This window comes from Anomalospiza imberbis, chromosome 4 (assembly GCF_031753505.1).
Source record: "Anomalospiza imberbis isolate Cuckoo-Finch-1a 21T00152 chromosome 4, ASM3175350v1, whole genome shotgun sequence".
In the NCBI taxonomy this organism is placed as follows: domain Eukaryota; kingdom Metazoa; phylum Chordata; class Aves; order Passeriformes; family Viduidae; genus Anomalospiza; species Anomalospiza imberbis.
In genome coordinates, this window is record NC_089684.1 from 39,218,991 (window position 1) to 39,236,170 (window position 17,180).

The following is a 17,180-nucleotide window of genomic DNA, read 5'->3' on the forward strand; positions in this document are numbered from 1 at the left end:
AAAACTAATAAGATGAGGCCAAAGAGAAAAATGATAAACTGGTCACCAGAGGACAAGTATAAAATATAACTGACTCATTTTAACGACTCAGGCAAATTTCTCACCCACTTCTTCCTTCCTCTGAAGAAGCTCATTTTAAGCAAAAAAAAAACAAACAAACCAAAACAAAACAAACAACTGAAATGACACAACATAGATTCACCCCCTCCAGATTTAAAATTTATATCCAAACAAATAACAAACTCAACATATTATTCCAGTGTCATTGCAGCTAAGACTTTGTGGGGTGGGAGTGAGCACTGGCGTCCAGTCTTATGATTTCTTTCAGGGCAGTCAATTCACATGGGAATCTCAGTTTAAGAAAATGCAAGTAAATAGCATCACACAAAATTAAGGCATAGAGAAAGCAAGTAAATGACAAAGATATCCACTTATTTGTATACCTATCTACTCCACCGAGTGCTAGTGTCGCTCAGCACCCATTTGATACATTTTAAATGTTATTTTCTTTTTTCCATGACATGAGTAAGTCTTAAAACTAAGCACGTTTATTTTAAAAATTGAGAGAGAACACCGAATAAAAATTCCCAAGGAGACCACTGCTCTTAAGTTTTGTTACAGCCAGTTCTACGAGGAGTACAAGTGAAATTTCAGTCCTCAGCAGTGGGTTTGAAAGGCAACAGCCTTGATCCAGAACGGGAATAAAGAGGTCACAGCTTTCCAAACAAAGCCGGAATTCATTTCAGCATGTGCACGCACACGCCACTGCACAGGTCAGCATTTAATTGAAACAATGTTTTACATTAAAACAATAATAAAAAACAGATTGAAAAAGAAAGCATGATTCTTCCTGTTTCCTCCTGTTATCATAATCATTCTTTCCTGCACTTCAGATTGACCTCTAACAAGAGGGGCAGCGGGGGAGGGAACCTCAGTAACAGGAGAAGGATACAGCCAGTGGCTTGCCAGAGGCAGGAAAACACATCCTTGTCTCAAGACGCTGAAAGATGGATTTAACATAAGGAAATGCAGGGTAGGATGCAAACCCTGCTGCCAGAAGCAGTGCAGAGGCAAAGGAGGTGGAACCCTACAGCAAAGCCATATTCACCACTACACAAGTTGTAACGCAGATACAAACAGGAACACCTCAGAAAACATCAGGCACCTGGGTGTCTTCCACATGGGAATGTTTTGGGTTGAGCATAATGTCATTGCTGTGAATTGACTCTGAGCACAGCATTTGTTTTAGCTCTGCTTGCTGCTTTTCAGATGTTACTCCATTCTTCGGGGTTAATGAGTTCCAATAACCCTTCTGGCAGTGCCTGGGGGGGCTCAGAAGTGGGCAAGTGGGTTTTCCATTTTGTTCCAGTCCTGCATGAGGGAAGGAAGGACTGAAATGCAGTTATCCTGCTGAAGGGTCAGTGGGACTTCACACAGGCAAGGGATACCTATTTTGAGCAAAGGGATAGTGAACAACACTGATCCTCAGTGAAGTAGCAATGGAAAATTCCGGTTTAAACAAAAAAAAAAAAAATAAAAAGGAAAAGGAAAAAAAAAAAGCAGCATAATAAGGCACGCATGATTACAAACAATGGAAAATAAACAGTTTGTTCCAGCCCAGCAACTGTGTGCTCTACCTCACCAACTCATCCTGTCTGTCTAGAACAGAGGAAACCAAGTGGACAGAGGGAAAAAGCCCAGCAGAACGCCCTGTCCTGGTACAGATGATCCTTCTTTGGTACCAGGCTGTGCAAAAGGTCGATAGCATTGGCTGCCTGTAAGATTTTCTTGCTCATAGCTTGGCTAAGTTTTGGCACATTAGGTCAGAATAACACATATCTGAGCCTAAAAATAGATCCTATAACACTGCTATTATTTGTCAGAGTCTGTGTATAATTACACATCACTGTAAATAATAGGAAGCAGCCACTTAGAATGACCAACATATATACTTTAGATTTCCAAAACAGAATATATACACAGCACTTGAGGAAATAAACTGAGCCCAACAAAATGGTTAATCATACATCTTTTACTGCCCATCAGCTGTTCCTCTTGCAAATCCATCCTGTCTGGACTTACTCTACTGGAATCCCAACAGCAGAATTTTTAAGTAGCTTCAAAGAAATTGTTATCTTCTTGTAAGATTGTTTACAAAAGTAAATGTTTCTTCTTTCTCTGCTGATCTGGCATTTCCCTTCCAAATTCTTCTGGCCAAACCCAGACATCACACACCATTTCTCCCTCTCAGATCCAACATGATCCTCTACTGTGGCTGCCAGTGGAATGCTCAAGAGAGAGGCATGGATGGGTAAGACCCCAGCTTTCTTATGGCACCGGAGGGGGCATCTTCCTCTACTTCCAGATCTTTACATACTACACTTCAAAATTTAACAGGTTTATGCACAGAAAAAGCATTTCATATAACTTAAAGTCAGTTTAAAAATGTACTTAAACTTTTTTTTTAATTTAACCCACATATAAAATTGTATTTAGGAAAAAAAGTCAGGAAGCAGAAACCTTGACTTTTTGCTCTCAAAACCATATTCTGCAATTTGTCTTTAGTTGCCAGAGCTATATGGGAAAAATCCCTGAATAACTTTCATGCACTGTTTGCACAGGCAAGATAATGCCCTTAAATCCCTTGTAACCATAACACTGCAAATTCACCAGGCTAACCTGAGCACTAATCTACTGCAGGGATTATATCCACAATTTATAGTCCTTCCTGAAGAGCCCTGACATTTGCTGGAACATGTCTGTGGGGCTGCCTGAAAGCTGCTGAGAGGTGTGACAGGGGAGGGCAAGGAAGGAAGGAAGGAGGAACTGCATTTTCAGAACTTCTTTCGTAGAGGAAATGGTTTATTCACAGATCAGGTACACACACACGCGTCATTTATCCCAACACTGTGACAACAGAGGGAAATAAGGAATACCAGACTGCCTGTTCATAGCCTGCTTCCAGACATAAATGTACCTAAGGGTGGTCACATGTGTGTGAGGAGAAAAATAAGGACTGCCAGGCTACCAGAACAGCAAGGGCAGAAAGACAATAAGCAACAGCTAATGGCTAACTGCCCAGTCTAATTGTAATTAGGAATGTTGGCACAGGATACAGCTAAAAATTAAAGTCAGGAGACTTATGAAAACTTTGCCTGAAAATGTTTAAGTTGTGTCCTCTACTAGTAGCTAATCATTCTACATACAAATGCCTACTGCTGACTGCATTGCCACACATAAATAACAATTTCTTTCATACCACTCAAGCTGCCGAAGCAAGAACATAGTGACTTATCTGCCAAGAAGGCTCATTTAAAATATTAGTTACAGTGATTGATCAACTCTTCTGAAAAATAATCCCTATTTCCTGCTTATATAAATATCAGCAGGCAGAATGGGATGTGCTTTAAACAGATTATTAAGTATTCAATCCACAACTGTGTGCATGAAGTCAGCAATCCCATCATCCAATTAGCTGCAAATTTTGGATAAACACACACTTAAAATTAGTTATGATGAAAACCGAAACTTCACATGCCCTTACTGCAGTGAGTGCAATTCTCCTCATGCAAAAACAAAAATCAAGTACCATTACAAAACAAACAAAAAAATGGGCAAAGATTTTCTTTAAGAAAAAAGTAACTCCAAAAACCAACACAGCGTGCACCGGCATTGCTGGAGAGAGGCGGCAGCCACGTGTAGCCACTTCTGTAGAAAAGCCATCATTCTGAGCTGCTGCTGGAAGAAACAATCCCAAAACACATGTTACAGAGGCCAAAAAAGCCACATTGCTTTGCTGTGTGTGTGTGCAAGCAAGGGCCCGTTTGCTCCTAACCTGCTCAGCCCGTTGCTTTGGTTTAGAAATACCCTCTGCTTCAGGGACCCAACTGAAACATCACAGAACACAGCACCAGCTTAACACTCTTAACACTGAAGATGGGCATTGGATTTTCTTGCTCTCCTTACACCATAAGTTACAGTGATGGAACAAAGTGCCAGAAAACTCAGTTGTCCCAGTCCAAAAATTCATTTGTATCACATCTGTGCTTTTCAGTGCATTTCAAAATCCAATATTCTGCCATTTCTGCAAAAATTTCATTAACACTTTTTTTTTTATTGATCATCTGACTAGATATGTTACTAATATTCCTCAAACTCACAGATTTTCTACATGACCTTTTCACAAGAAGGCAAGCAGCCTTTCCCACATCATTTTGAGTGTCACATGGGAACCAGTACTCAGTTCAACAATGCAATAGCAGATTGTTTGCAACAGCATAGCTTCAATATTTGTCCCTGCTACTAATAAATAAGTAACAACAGAGACATGGTATTCTCAGTCACTTTCCATAAGGGAAGAAAATAATTATAACATGTCAAACAGTGCTTCCCCTTTCAAATCTGTAGCTGCAGTCAGTTAATTAGAAAGCAAACCAAAAACCACCCTGCAAAACAAACAATCCCATTGCCTTGGTCATCAACTGCCTCTGTCAAAATTTGCATCTTCAACAACGTCTCAAGCCCACATTCCTACATTTAGCAGTATAATCCAAGAAAAATATCTACATTTGTTGCACAGTCCCAGCAGAACCCGGGTCCAGACAGTGCTGGGAAAGGTTCAGAATCTTTATGGCTTAAAGAAAGGAAGGATATTCTTGATGCTCTAACACTGGGCTGTTTCATCAGGGCTATGCCTGAGCTGAAAGGAAGAGCTCGATTGGAGATAGGAGGCTGGGAAGGCAAGGTTTGAAGGCAGCGTTTGTCTGCTTGAAAGAGCAGTCAGGGGCTGCTCCTCGGGGTGCACAGAGCCTCACTGTTAATCACATTAGCCCACAAGGCTCATGTTTCCTGCAGGTGGCCAGGCTACCACAACTGCAGGAGCTGGGGGGGAAAAGCCACACAGGTCTAACAAAGAGACATTCCTGGGCTTCAGGGAAATTCACTTCCCCACCAAATATAGGGAAAACTGGAAAAATCCTAGGAGACGGTCCTTCAGTTGATTATTGGTTTTTAATTCTTTCAATGCAAGTGGATTGCAGAAACTTTTATGGGGTGTAGAAGATACAGCAGGAAGTTTCTCAGCTCCAACAAAAAGCTAAGTACAGTATGCTCCTAAATAAATCACACCTTTACAGATCTAATATCCACATAAAATCAACATACAGAGCTATGGATTAAACAGCATAAAGCCCCCTCATCCTGTACTATTCACTAAAATGCAGGGATAATTAAATGGGCAAATGAACAGCACAGACAAGATCTCCAAACAACAGGACTGAAAATTATGAGCACAAGACAACAGACCATTATCACACGTCTACGAAAGGGGCTTCACAGATTCAGCAGAGTAATGCTGATTCATACTGGTGCATCTCAATCTCTTATTTCTCTAAGATTTTTTTGTAACAGACAGCTCAAGCCAGTAAACCATTCTAATCCTAAAGGCTAAGCAGGATGATACCCTTTTTAAGGAAATTAAAAATCTTCTGATGCAAAACAAAGCCACCAGTGCCTCTTTCACAGAAGTCCCAAAGTCTCAGTGGTTGCAGCATCCTTACTGGATGCAAATCAATGTTCTTGCCAGAGTGACCACTATTTAAACAAAGCCATTTGTTCTTCCTCTCCTCATGATGCTATCTTATCACAGCCCAAGTGTTTCATAGCAGCACACTGAAATGATGTGTAATGAACAAGGATGTTCAAGATAAATTCTGAGAGTCACAAAGCAAATACTTCCTTTCTCTGTAAACAATATGCCTGAACCCACTCCTTGAAGAAATCAAGCTATATTTATATTCACCCTCTTGAAATGCTACAGGCAGCCATAGAAGGATAAGTTTATAACAAATTGCTATATTTGGAAACCTTTGTTGCTAAGCATCTTCTAACATTCAGTACAGTTTATACCATTCATGTCCCTGCTACATAATTAACATTTCATATGTTTTGGTTTTTTTTTAAAAAGAAGTACAGTGCTTATCTTTGCTAATAAATTAAAACCATTATAATTTTTTGGGGGAATTAATAAAAGACCACGTGGCAAATTAAATAAAGGAGAAGCCTCAAGATCTCAAGGTCATACAAACACTGACATTATATGCCAGGATATGGCAGTCTATCTTCTATACACTCCTCTGCTTGAGATAAAACAATTCAGAAGGCAGCTGTTCACACTCAAAACCAGTCTCCTAAATAATTTAGGATACAGTAGACCTCTCCTAACCTGAAGAATATGACTTTCTCAGCTGCACACATAAATCAGCCCTTTTCTTGTCAAGAATTTTCTGTGTGTGAATCCCTTGGATGGCATTCAAGTCCTCAGGAGTCTACCAAGAGGAGCCCAGTGCAAGCTGATGTCCACAGGATGTAACCCAGTGCGCAGCATGGAATCTGCAGGTTTATCACATCTGGCTGTTAACTTCTCTGGAAATCACAAATATCTCGCTAGGCAGTAGAGAATCACAGCAAATTTCTCCAGTGCAACCACTACAGATATTGTAATCTTGGACACATGGATATCCTATAAAAATCAGTTTTACGGTTTCATTTTTGTGAAAGGCTAGAACTGTATCTTCAGTGGAGGAAAAGGAGAAAAATCCACTACTATTTAAAAAATTCAGCAGATAAAAATGAAAACACTCTTAGCTGATTATTATAAGCATCCCCAAGGTGTCATGGGTTTTGGTTACAATTCCCAATGTTTGGGAAAGTCCAGATCACACTGCACAGATTCTCCAAGTTTCTTGTCCTCATTTCCTCTCCCTGCCCATCCCAGCATACACCACACCAAAATTCTGTACACACCATAGTCACGGGTGTGTATGTGTTGTCCATTCAACACAAAATGGACATCACAGGCCCCCAAAACATCTTCAAAATTCCCATGAAAATGCAGAGCTGCTGAACTGAACATGAAACTTGCCTCTCTGAGCAAGTGCCACTAAGCAGTACCACTAAGCAAATCTTGCACTGGAGAACAAACAACTTCTGCCAAAAAAACACAGTTGGAATATGTTTAATTCTACAATGGTTATTTACTTTCTATTAACAAATGGTCTTCCGAATTATATAGAAGGCAAACATCAAAGCTTTTATAATGAAGTATCTTGGGAAACCTGACTAGAGATGCAAAAGCCCTACAAACACTACATTTACTATGTTATTAATTACTACACTCTTGGTTTATATAAGCAGTATATACACAATACATGTGTTAAAAAAACAGAGTTGAAGTAGAAAGATAAGGAAAGATGAGTCCCCTGGAAAATGATCTAAACTTTGTATTAAGAATATAAACATATTTAGCTTGGAAACTTGCAGTCTTTCCAGCCACAAGCCCAAGGATATAAATGGGGTATGCAGGACTTGAGTCTCCCACAGACCACAACAGAAATACAAGCAGCAAGCAACAGAAATCCTGTGCCAAAAACTGAACATGCATTCCTGAGTCCTGAAATCCTTTCTCTAAGCTAGTTTCCACGTTTCACCTGTACTTACACACACATCAAGTTTGAATGTAGCACAAATAACCTTAACGTTTATGAAAGAATTCTTAACTCAGATGTTGTCTTAACACCAAGCATTTTGGACATTTAGAAATGTGCATTAGTCGCCTTAACTACAGGTTTATACCATGTTTTATCATGTAATATACATATATATGAAATATTATGTTCAATTCTAAGGCCTACATCGCCAAAAAAGTTATTGACAAACTGGAGGCAGTTCAGAGAAAAATCAACACAATTTCTCGGAAGGCAGGAAGGACTTATTTATGAGGAAAGATTAAAAGACCTAAATATTTATAGTCTGGCTCAGTAATGAATGAGGAGGTAGGGGACATGAGAACAGCCTAGAGATATCTGAAGGGTGTAAACACTAAGGAGGGAGAGCAAACGTGTTATACAAGGATGTAAATAGAAATAATGGGATAAAACTAAACAAGGGAAGATTAGGCTGAATATCAGAGAGCATTCCTGGATAGCAAGCTAGCTTGGCCCTCAGCAGAGTTTCTGAAGTAAAGCAATAGGAGACCATGCATCCTGGAACAACACAAAAAACTAGACAAAACACTGGAAAATTTGCCACATGAAGGAATCTTGCTCTGCTGAGAAAAACAGTATATTATAAAAGTATTTGCTAAGTTTAACTCCAGTGAAAGCAGCAATATTTTACAAGGTGTTAAAAACATAATATAAAAAACAGATAAAGAGCTTACCTGGAAAAAACCCAACAACTTCAACTAAGAACGTTCCTTAATGATGAGCAACTTAAGTTCAGTTTATGTAACAGCTCGACAGACTCATGCTTGTGCAACTTCTTGAAGAGGAAAACTTCACGTGGGCTGCAAGGAGTTAACGGCGCTGGACTGTATTTTCCCCAGCAGAGGTCACCCCACGGTAACAAACGACAGGGAAATCTGACAGCACGCATTCAAGCATAAAGAAAGAAGAGCAATAGGAAGGAGACATCCTCCTCCCCTCATGCCCACTACTGGCTTTGGATGCAAAGTTCCTGGATAACACCATGTCCTGCAATCAGTCACAGGCAGACGCCTGAAGTTTTTTATCTATGCAATATTCAACCTGCACAACATTCCAGATTTATTTGTTAAGAGGTCCTCGTGAAGTGGGTAAATATCATCTATTTGCAGCTGGATTATGAATCCATCTGCACATGCATAAGTAAAAGCCTCAGCTGGGTCATGTTTGGAACTGAAACCACAACACTTCTCACCGAGAACTTCAGATTACATTAGTTAAGTGTTTACTATTTGAGCACTGAGACACAGGCATACTGACAGGCTTCCAAAAACACAGGGGAAGGAAAATAAAAAGGGAGTTTATCTTTTTTATTAACAAATATATACAAGCAGGAAAAAAATATGTTTTCTAACTTAAAACAGAGCTTAAAACACAACTGAAGCCAAGAGGAAAGCACTAGAAAATGAATAATCTCATGTATTTTCTTCTTCTTGATCCATAAAAACTCTACAAATTCCTATTTGAGAGCTACCCCTTAAAAATTCTGGAAGCTGGCAAGAAAAGACTCTGCTGTTCCAGGTGCCATCACCCCTAATAAAACATCTGTCATCTTCACAGTCAGTTCCAATGCAAGAATTATCCGTGCTCTGTGCCACTGCCAGAGGAAGCTGTCCTGGTGCCAATGGAAATAAAAGTAACCAGCACATGCAGCAAACTTATTTGTGAACTACAAGGGAGCAATTATGTGTAAGCAGGGCTGGATAGTCAGATTTTGACTCAGCTGTTTTCAAGTGCTGCTCATGGGCAGATTCAAGCTCCAACACTCAAACTGTGCAGACTCACTCTAGCAAAACCCAGGAACTGATAGAGCGTATTTGCAATAGTTCATCCAATGAAAACAGAAGTGAACTCATGCTGAAGCATTCCCTGGAACATACTGAACCCTGGCATGGATAATTCTACAGGGCTAAGCCTGTTCCCAAGGCCAAGGGCCACGTTTCAGCCCCCAGCTCAGGGCATGTTCTGCAGCTCTCTCAGCTTCACTGCACAACCTAAGCCAGGTGCACACATCACCCTCGCCCCTGCCAGGAGCTCCTCATCTGCAGGAAAATGGAATACAGGCACAAAATATGGAAGGGAGACACAGGAAACACCCCTGAGGCCCACAGCCTCCACATCCTAGGAACAAGGACCTGCAGGACAAGCTGTGCAGCCATAGTGACTTAAGATTTTTGTGTGAAAAGGGTTGTCTAAAGAGTAGAAAAGCTGTTAGGCATGTTAGTTAACTCCCAAAACCATTGGTGTACTGAGAGCAAGCTAAGATTCTAGAAATGGCACGGGGGATTCCCCAGGGTTATTGATCTTAACACTACATTTTAAAATAAGTTATTAATATTCAAAGAATTTTTGCCATTTGCCTGGGAAGAGCTTGGCTGTGTTTTCTTTGGCACAAAAATTATTGAAACCTCAGTGTTTCAAAAGCTATTAGTACAGACTGTGGATTTTTTTTTCCTTTAATAAAGAGAGTAGAAGTAAAAATAATACCCTAAATAAGATAAACAAAGCCTTACCTGCTTCTTTACACAAGGCTGCCAAGTCTGCACCCACGTAACCATGTGCACTATCAGCCAGATGTGCCAATTGCTCTGCTGTGAGCGAATGGGGAACCTTCTTGAGAAGCTTCTGGAGAATGTCCAGACGGTCCTGGGCATTGGGAATTCCGATTTCTATCTCCTTATCGAAACGCCCCGGCCTGCGCAGTGCTGCATCCAGGGCATGAGGGCGATTGGTGGCCCCAAGGACCAACAGCTGCCCTTCACTGCCTCCCTGAAGGCATCAAACAACATAAAATATTACTTTTAAAATACAATTAAATGGCAAACAGATAATACAAGAGGCACTCCCACTTTAATCCCCAAGAATCTGCTTTCCTAAATCAGGAAATTAAGAACCAAGGAAAGAAAAAGAAGTGTTTAAGGTAAAATGCAGCACTGGCACAAGAACAAAAAGCAATCAGCAGACCTTGAATAAACACGGTTGGGGAAACAAATCAGGTATCAAACCCAGCAGAGACAGGAGGTTATAAAGTTTCCTGTAAGTCCAGCAGGAAAAGCAAGGTCAAAAATCCTAACCAATCTCCTCAAGCTCTGGTTCTTCACTTTTACAGTGAGGCACAATCAGTTAGGAAGTCTCTTGTAATGTCATTCTCTTCTTGTGAATGAAGCACTCTTTCCAGGAAGAATATCCATCAGCCTTTGTCACTAGAAAATATGTTCTGCCTGTGAACAATTCCAGACTGGGCAACTCAAACTGCCACGCAGGAAAAAAATTAGAAACTTGCATATTACATAAACAGAAGAAATTTATTTTCATACTCTGGAGAGAGTTCTTTCATCTTTCCTGCTAATAATCGTAAAACAATAGATGAGAGATTGCCAAACTTTATGGGCTTAATCCATAATTTAATCAAGTCAATTAAATTTACTGTTTCTTTATTAGGCTTTTGTTTATGCCCTACATACTGCTCGGGCAATCTTGAAATAGAGGCTGTTGCCTTTAATCATGCAGCCTACATATCACCAGAAGTATTCTGATGACTTTGATTTCAGAGCAATTAGAAATACCTGGTTTAGTTCAATGATGGGCTATCACTGAAATTTCAGTTTGATCTCCAAAACTACAAGAAAGGTAGAAGGCAAAGGAAAGGCAGGGAATGGAAAAAAAATCTACTTTCTTTTAAACTAACAGTTTTCAGGAGACATTCCTCTCCTATATCCTCTGCTTAGCATCCAAAAAAGCATTAGATTATCCTACAAAGTCTCACCTAAGTCTGTTTTCTTTCCTCACAAGTGATACACCTCAAATTTGCTCCACTGTAGAAGCAATATTATTCTGTTCAGCAAGTCCCCGTGTACATTAATTGTCCCATTAGATTCAACTTACTGAGCCAATGCCATCCATTAATGTCAGCAGTGAAGCAACAACTCTCTTTTCCACTTCATTCTGAGCCCCTTCTCTCTTTGGACAGAGTGCATCCAACTCATCTATAAATATAATTGAGGGGCGACTGAGGGGAAAAAAATAAAGGAAAAAAATGTTTAAAAAATGTCAGGAAGATTTAAAACATTACAGCAGAGGAAAGCTGTTCATGGAAAACATCCAGTTCCTACAAAAACTAAAAAGCATCCCACTCAAGAGAGAAAACTAAAATGAATAATATATGTGACAACTAATACCTTCAGTATGCAATAATCTTTTGCTAATGTACTATGAACACCAGTCACATAGAAGTCTAAAGTCTGCCTTAGCTGGATCTAACAAATTTGGGCAAGATGCCACCCTACTCCAGAGGAATGCTATATCCAGTACCAACACCAACTCATTTAGAGCTGGCCTCCAAAGATAAAAAAGTAGAGGAAAATCTGAATCCTGGTGAAACTCTGGCTCATGGTTCCATCTGTTGAATTAAGCACACAATGCACTAACAACACAGGTTGAGCGATTTGGCACCATCCCTAACATCCCCTTAAAAAGAACAGTGTCCAAAAGGATTTAAGAGGCATCCTAAAATTTGACTGCTTTCCTCCTAGCTCAGCTAAACAAATTTATTTCCTTTTAAAAAGCACTGGATGAAAAAAGTCACAATTCAAAGCTTCTTGGAAATATTTTTCTTTTAAGAACACTAAGGCTGGAACCACTACTGTGAATAAAATTCTCCAAAGGAACCTACCAGAGAGAAGCTTCAGCGAATATCTGACGTAACCTTGACTCAGACTCCCCATAAAACCTGTGAGAATTAAAATATTTTAATAAAAATCTTGTGGTTTTTGTGTTTTCTAAGCAACATGGAAAATTACTGCTTTTGAGTTACAAAAAGCTGTAGCGCACACTTTCAAAGTCCTGAAGCCTAGGCAAATCTACAATTATCTTTATTTCCACAAGGACCAGAAATTAAGGTGAAATGGGGCACAAGCAAAGTTCAAATCATTAGAGATAACGGGAAATGCTTCTCTTCTATGTTAGAAACAATTTTACCTACATTTTTTTACCAACAACCAAAAAATTACTTCTCTGGAAACATCAGTATGTGCAGTGCCACAGAAGAAGTTACCTTATTGAAGAAGTAACCCACAGGCAACTGCAGATGCAGTTCTAATCCTATCTTTAATTTAGTCCATGCCTTACACAAATATCCTGGCCAAGTTCAATAAACCTCTTTTAATACAAGGAACGTAAGCCCTACTCGAAAGCATCTTTTCCTATTTGTTTTTGACTCTTTTGGGCAGGTAACCCACAGCAAATACTACATCTCTCTACAATGGACAGATGCCAGGGTATATTTTGAGCTACTGTATTTACAGAATTAATGCAAATAAAGTGGGAGGACTTACTTGCTTATGATTTCAGGGCCGTTAATGACAGTGACATGAGCGCCAACCTCGTTTGTGATGGCCTTGGCAATCATGGTCTTCCCAGTTCCCGGAGGGCCATAGAGCAGCACTCCTCGAGGAGGAGGGACCCCTTGGGACAAGCACATGCAGGCAAACAGAGAAAAGAAGTTACTGGTGATAAATGCCAGGCCCAGGCTGCACTTGCACATTTCACTGTCCCTGTTACTACCAATAATAACTTGACCTCAGCATCAATTCATTTAACAAACATGTCATTATGATGAATTAGGCTTTCAAGGAAAAGGTCACTCTTAAATGGGACATATATACACATCTTGTATTTTTAAAGTCCAAAAGACTCTGTTTAAAAAGCACCTATTTAAATAATTTTATTTTTCAACAGTTCATTGTAATCTTCCCTGTGTTTTCTCAAGAAAATTACTCAACTGAGTACCTAACATCCACGAATGCATTTTAAGTTATTCATGATTCTTACAGTGTCATTATATCAAATTTCCCACATCAGAAAACCTCTTCAACACTCCAAAAAGTTCTAGAAATGCTGTGAGGCTTTATTTAAGAGTGTTTGCAAGATGATGAAAAACACACATTAAAAGGATGAATCTGCCTATTTAATAGTGCATGTTAAGAGCCAAAGAGACAGAAACATTCAGGCACATAACATAAGGGACTTTGGAAGAACAAGGTACTGCTATGTACAATTGAAGCTGAACAGAAAATACAGGTAAACTGCATGAAACAACTGTGATCCCAGGTAAAGAGCCTACCAAAGAAAGTTTAAGACCAGCAAAGCCAAATTAAATGGGCACAAAAGCTAAAAACAGGAGTTGAAAAATTAGAAAGCAAAAAGCAGAGATAAATGTTTGACAAAGGTCTGACCCCAATACAAAAGACACTGGTGAAACCCAACCAAAGAAACATCAAGTGGGACTGGGAATCAGACAGGGAATGATGCGTCAAGGGCATGCCCAAATCTTGTAAACTAATAAGAAAAACTAAGAAAAAATTATCTGGCCTCTGACAAAGGATAAAAAATAAAAGCATCTCTACAGATTCCTTCACACCAGTCATTAAAGCATGTGCTGCTCCCTCCTGTGGCGTTTCTGGCACTGGCAATACACAGGGCTTTGGAACCACAGGCTCACCTCAGCTCCAGCCTCGCTCCCTGTGAGCAGCCAAGGACTCCCAACGTTCGGATGGGGGCTAAAGGACTGTAACTGCTGAGAAAACATCATCATCCATCATGTGATTAGTAGAGAATCTGCTCAAGCTTCAGGAATTAGGTATCAAGAACACTCATGCTGAAGCAAATCCTGCTGCCACAAAACCACGTGGTGATGCTGTGGTTGGACCAAATTCAGCTGGACCACTCATGATGGAGATGCCTCACACCACCCCACTGACACCTGTGGAATATGGCCAGGAAACAGCCACCTGTGTGCTATGGAAACTGTCTCCACTGAAATCACCTCTTCTCTGAAGCATGTGTGGGAGAAGTCATAGAGAGAAATAAAGCGCCTCCAAGACAAGAGAGTGAAGAAATATTTATAGGTAAAAGTGCCCTGTCTCACAGCAATGCACGCCTCAACAAGGTACATGGCCATTTGTGATAAATACACAACACAGAATCACAAAAGTCCTCCAAGTGTTTATGTATATTAGCTACAACTTTATGTATGGCAACAGTAATCGTATTTGGTTTTCCACCCTGTAACTGCATGCTGAACACACTGAGCAGTTGGAGTAAACAGCTCAAAAGACCTCCTTAAAATTTTGCAGAAACACACAGGGATAAAAAAAGCAGAATAATTAAACTGAGTTCTTCTCCATTTAAAACATATTATTAACTGAGTCTAACAACACAAAGTCTTATGACAACACAACTGTCCCTTTCAAGTGTCCAAGTACAGAAGTCTTTCCTATTTGCTAAATATTCTCCTCATGCATGCCTGAATTTTGGTACAGACACACCTTTCTTCCCTGCTTAACTGTTTCTCACACAGGCTAACCAGAACATCTTCACAGTATCAACACAGTGTAATTATAAAGCAGTTTGATATCACTGGGACACGTAAGTTTGCCAGATCAATTACATAAAATTCAGCACATAATCCTGGAGTAATTAGTGCTTAAAAATAAAAAAAGTCACGTTAAAGAAGAACGCTAATGATGTAAGCCAACACTCAGGCATCATACCATAACTCTTGAACAGTTCAGGTTGCTTCAAGGGCAGTTCAACAGTTTCTCTAATAGTCCTGAGCTGGGTGCTTAAGCCTCCTATCATGTCATAGGTGACTCGGGACTGACACTTGCCATCCTCTGCTACACTGGTCCTTGGTTCAATAAAATTGATTTTAGTTCTTGAAGAAATGAAGTAAAAACAATCTGTGTTGCTCATTGCTCCCATTTTGCCAGTTAGTGGGAGTCCCTCAGTGCTGCCTTCCCCAGCCAACTCCAGATCTTGGGTGAGGTCTGCACCACCTTCCCTGCTGGTTTTGTCTCCGTGCCCAGAGTCTGGAGCGCTGGGTGTGACTGGTGAGCCTGGATCCACGGCTTTGCTCGGGGTGCACATGGAGGCAACCTCTGGACTGTCACCAATGTCAATCCTGCTGAGCTGTAAGGACAAGTCTAAAGTACTGCTCTCCAAATCAGATCTCTCAAGGTCTGGCTCATTGGAATCACCGGGAATGGCGCTGCCCTGGGCAATCAGCTCTGCACCATCAGTCCCCTTCACTTTCATCACCACGATGTTGCAAAGTTTGCCATAGTAAGTGAAAGCCAAGAGGTTTCCTGGCAGGACTATTTTCCCATCTATGAGATGATTAAAGGAGAAAAAAAGACAAAGATGATGCTATTTCAATCTACTTTGGCAGCAATTAACACTCAGATATTCCTGCATCAGAATAATTCTTTATCAGGAAGCTTAGAAAGTGCTATAAATTAACACAACAAAAGGTAATTACAAGGTAATTTCAGGTTCTTTGATAATTTTGTGCACAAGCAGACTCTACTGGATAAACATTTGTCAGTATCGTATGTAATCTCCTAAACTTAAACTCATGATTAATTTCAGCTTCTTAAATTTCACACAAAGGGAGAATTTTTGAATTTGTATTGTAAGAAGTAAAATTTTTACAGTCACTACTTTGAATAACTTACCTTGCTTTTTTGCCTTACTTACATATACCTACCATCCAATGAAGAACAACTTTACTTATTTACCACCAAAATAAATAAAAGGGATTCAGAGATTGGAATTTCAAGCTAATGTTGATCCTTTAACTTGTTATTAATGTGTAGCAGTGCACTCTTTTCCTCACAGTGTGAGTAAACTCTGAAGTGCACCACAGCAGCATCAGCCTGAAGGCTGTCAATGGCTGCTGAATGCTCCTAACTTGAGCCAGCAATACAAGTAATGGACAGGAGAAATGGAATCACAACTAATGCAAATTAGGTATTTGCAGCATGATATAATTAGCTAGCCCAAGACAGATCCTTGAACAAAGTGTCAGCAACGTAACGTCCCCTATTTTGCCATAAGCCCTTGATTAAGGACGTGAAAGGAAAATGTTTGCTCTTGTATCCAGAACTACAAAAATTGAACAGTCAAAAGAGAAGCAGCAAAACTCATACCAAGGTTTCTCAGCAGACAGACAGACATTTCCTCAGCATTAACAGTGGCATCTTTGTCCCTGTGGTAGGAAGGGAAAAAAATTGATTTTCAAGCACTTAAAACCAAAACCACAGTCTTCATATCATATGGACTTAACCCTGAAGATATCAGGCACATAGTAACACAAGAAGTGTACCTATTTAATCTAGTTTTGCCAAACAAAATGTTGGAATTACAAAAAATCCTACGTTGTATTTATCCTTTCTTAGGATCACAAATAAGCAATGCAGCCGTCTTACCTTTGCAGGTACGATAATCATTGCTACAGGTACTGAATTGAGAAGAATTTAGATCAGGCAGGTCTCTTTCAGCCTTGCAGACACACATACACAACTTTTATTGACAAAAACAGTGCCTTGAGCACTTGCACATCCACTATCAAAACACTCCCAAGTTTTCCCACAAAGCATTTTCTAGTCATTTAGTTAGCTGACTCAGAGCTAAGACTCACTTCATCCCCATTCTGCAGATGGAAGTCCACAACTTCTGCAAGCACTCACACCTGCACGCTGAAAAGCAGCCGCACCAAGGGCATTTACAGCAGACGCAGCTGCCACAACTCCAAGTGGGAACAACGGGGGGAGCCCTAAGCCTGCCAATGAAAAGCCGTTT

The 17,180-nt window shown here is 40.1% G+C and overlaps 1 protein-coding gene across 6 annotated transcripts in view; it reads right to left on the bottom strand.

Moving 5' to 3' along the window:
• AFG2A (AFG2 AAA ATPase homolog A) overlaps window positions 1-17,180 on the bottom strand; it is a 162,931-nt gene that overhangs the window by 143,564 nt on the left and 2,187 nt on the right. For all 6 annotated transcript variants that reach the window (XR_010998324.1, XR_010998325.1, XM_068187932.1 and 3 more), the window contains exons 4-9: window positions 16,529-16,587; window positions 15,092-15,706; window positions 12,875-13,004; window positions 12,214-12,270; window positions 11,427-11,550; window positions 10,055-10,310 (exon numbers count right to left, since the gene is read on the bottom strand). Coding sequence is in view for 4 of the 6 variants with exons in the window: in XM_068187932.1 (XP_068044033.1) it covers window positions 10,055-10,310; window positions 11,427-11,550; window positions 12,214-12,270; window positions 12,875-13,004; window positions 15,092-15,706; window positions 16,529-16,587 (1,241 nt within the window). In the remaining 2 variants the exon portion in view is untranslated. The remainder of the gene's footprint in view (window positions 1-10,054; window positions 10,311-11,426; window positions 11,551-12,213; window positions 12,271-12,874; window positions 13,005-15,091; window positions 15,707-16,528; window positions 16,588-17,180) is intronic.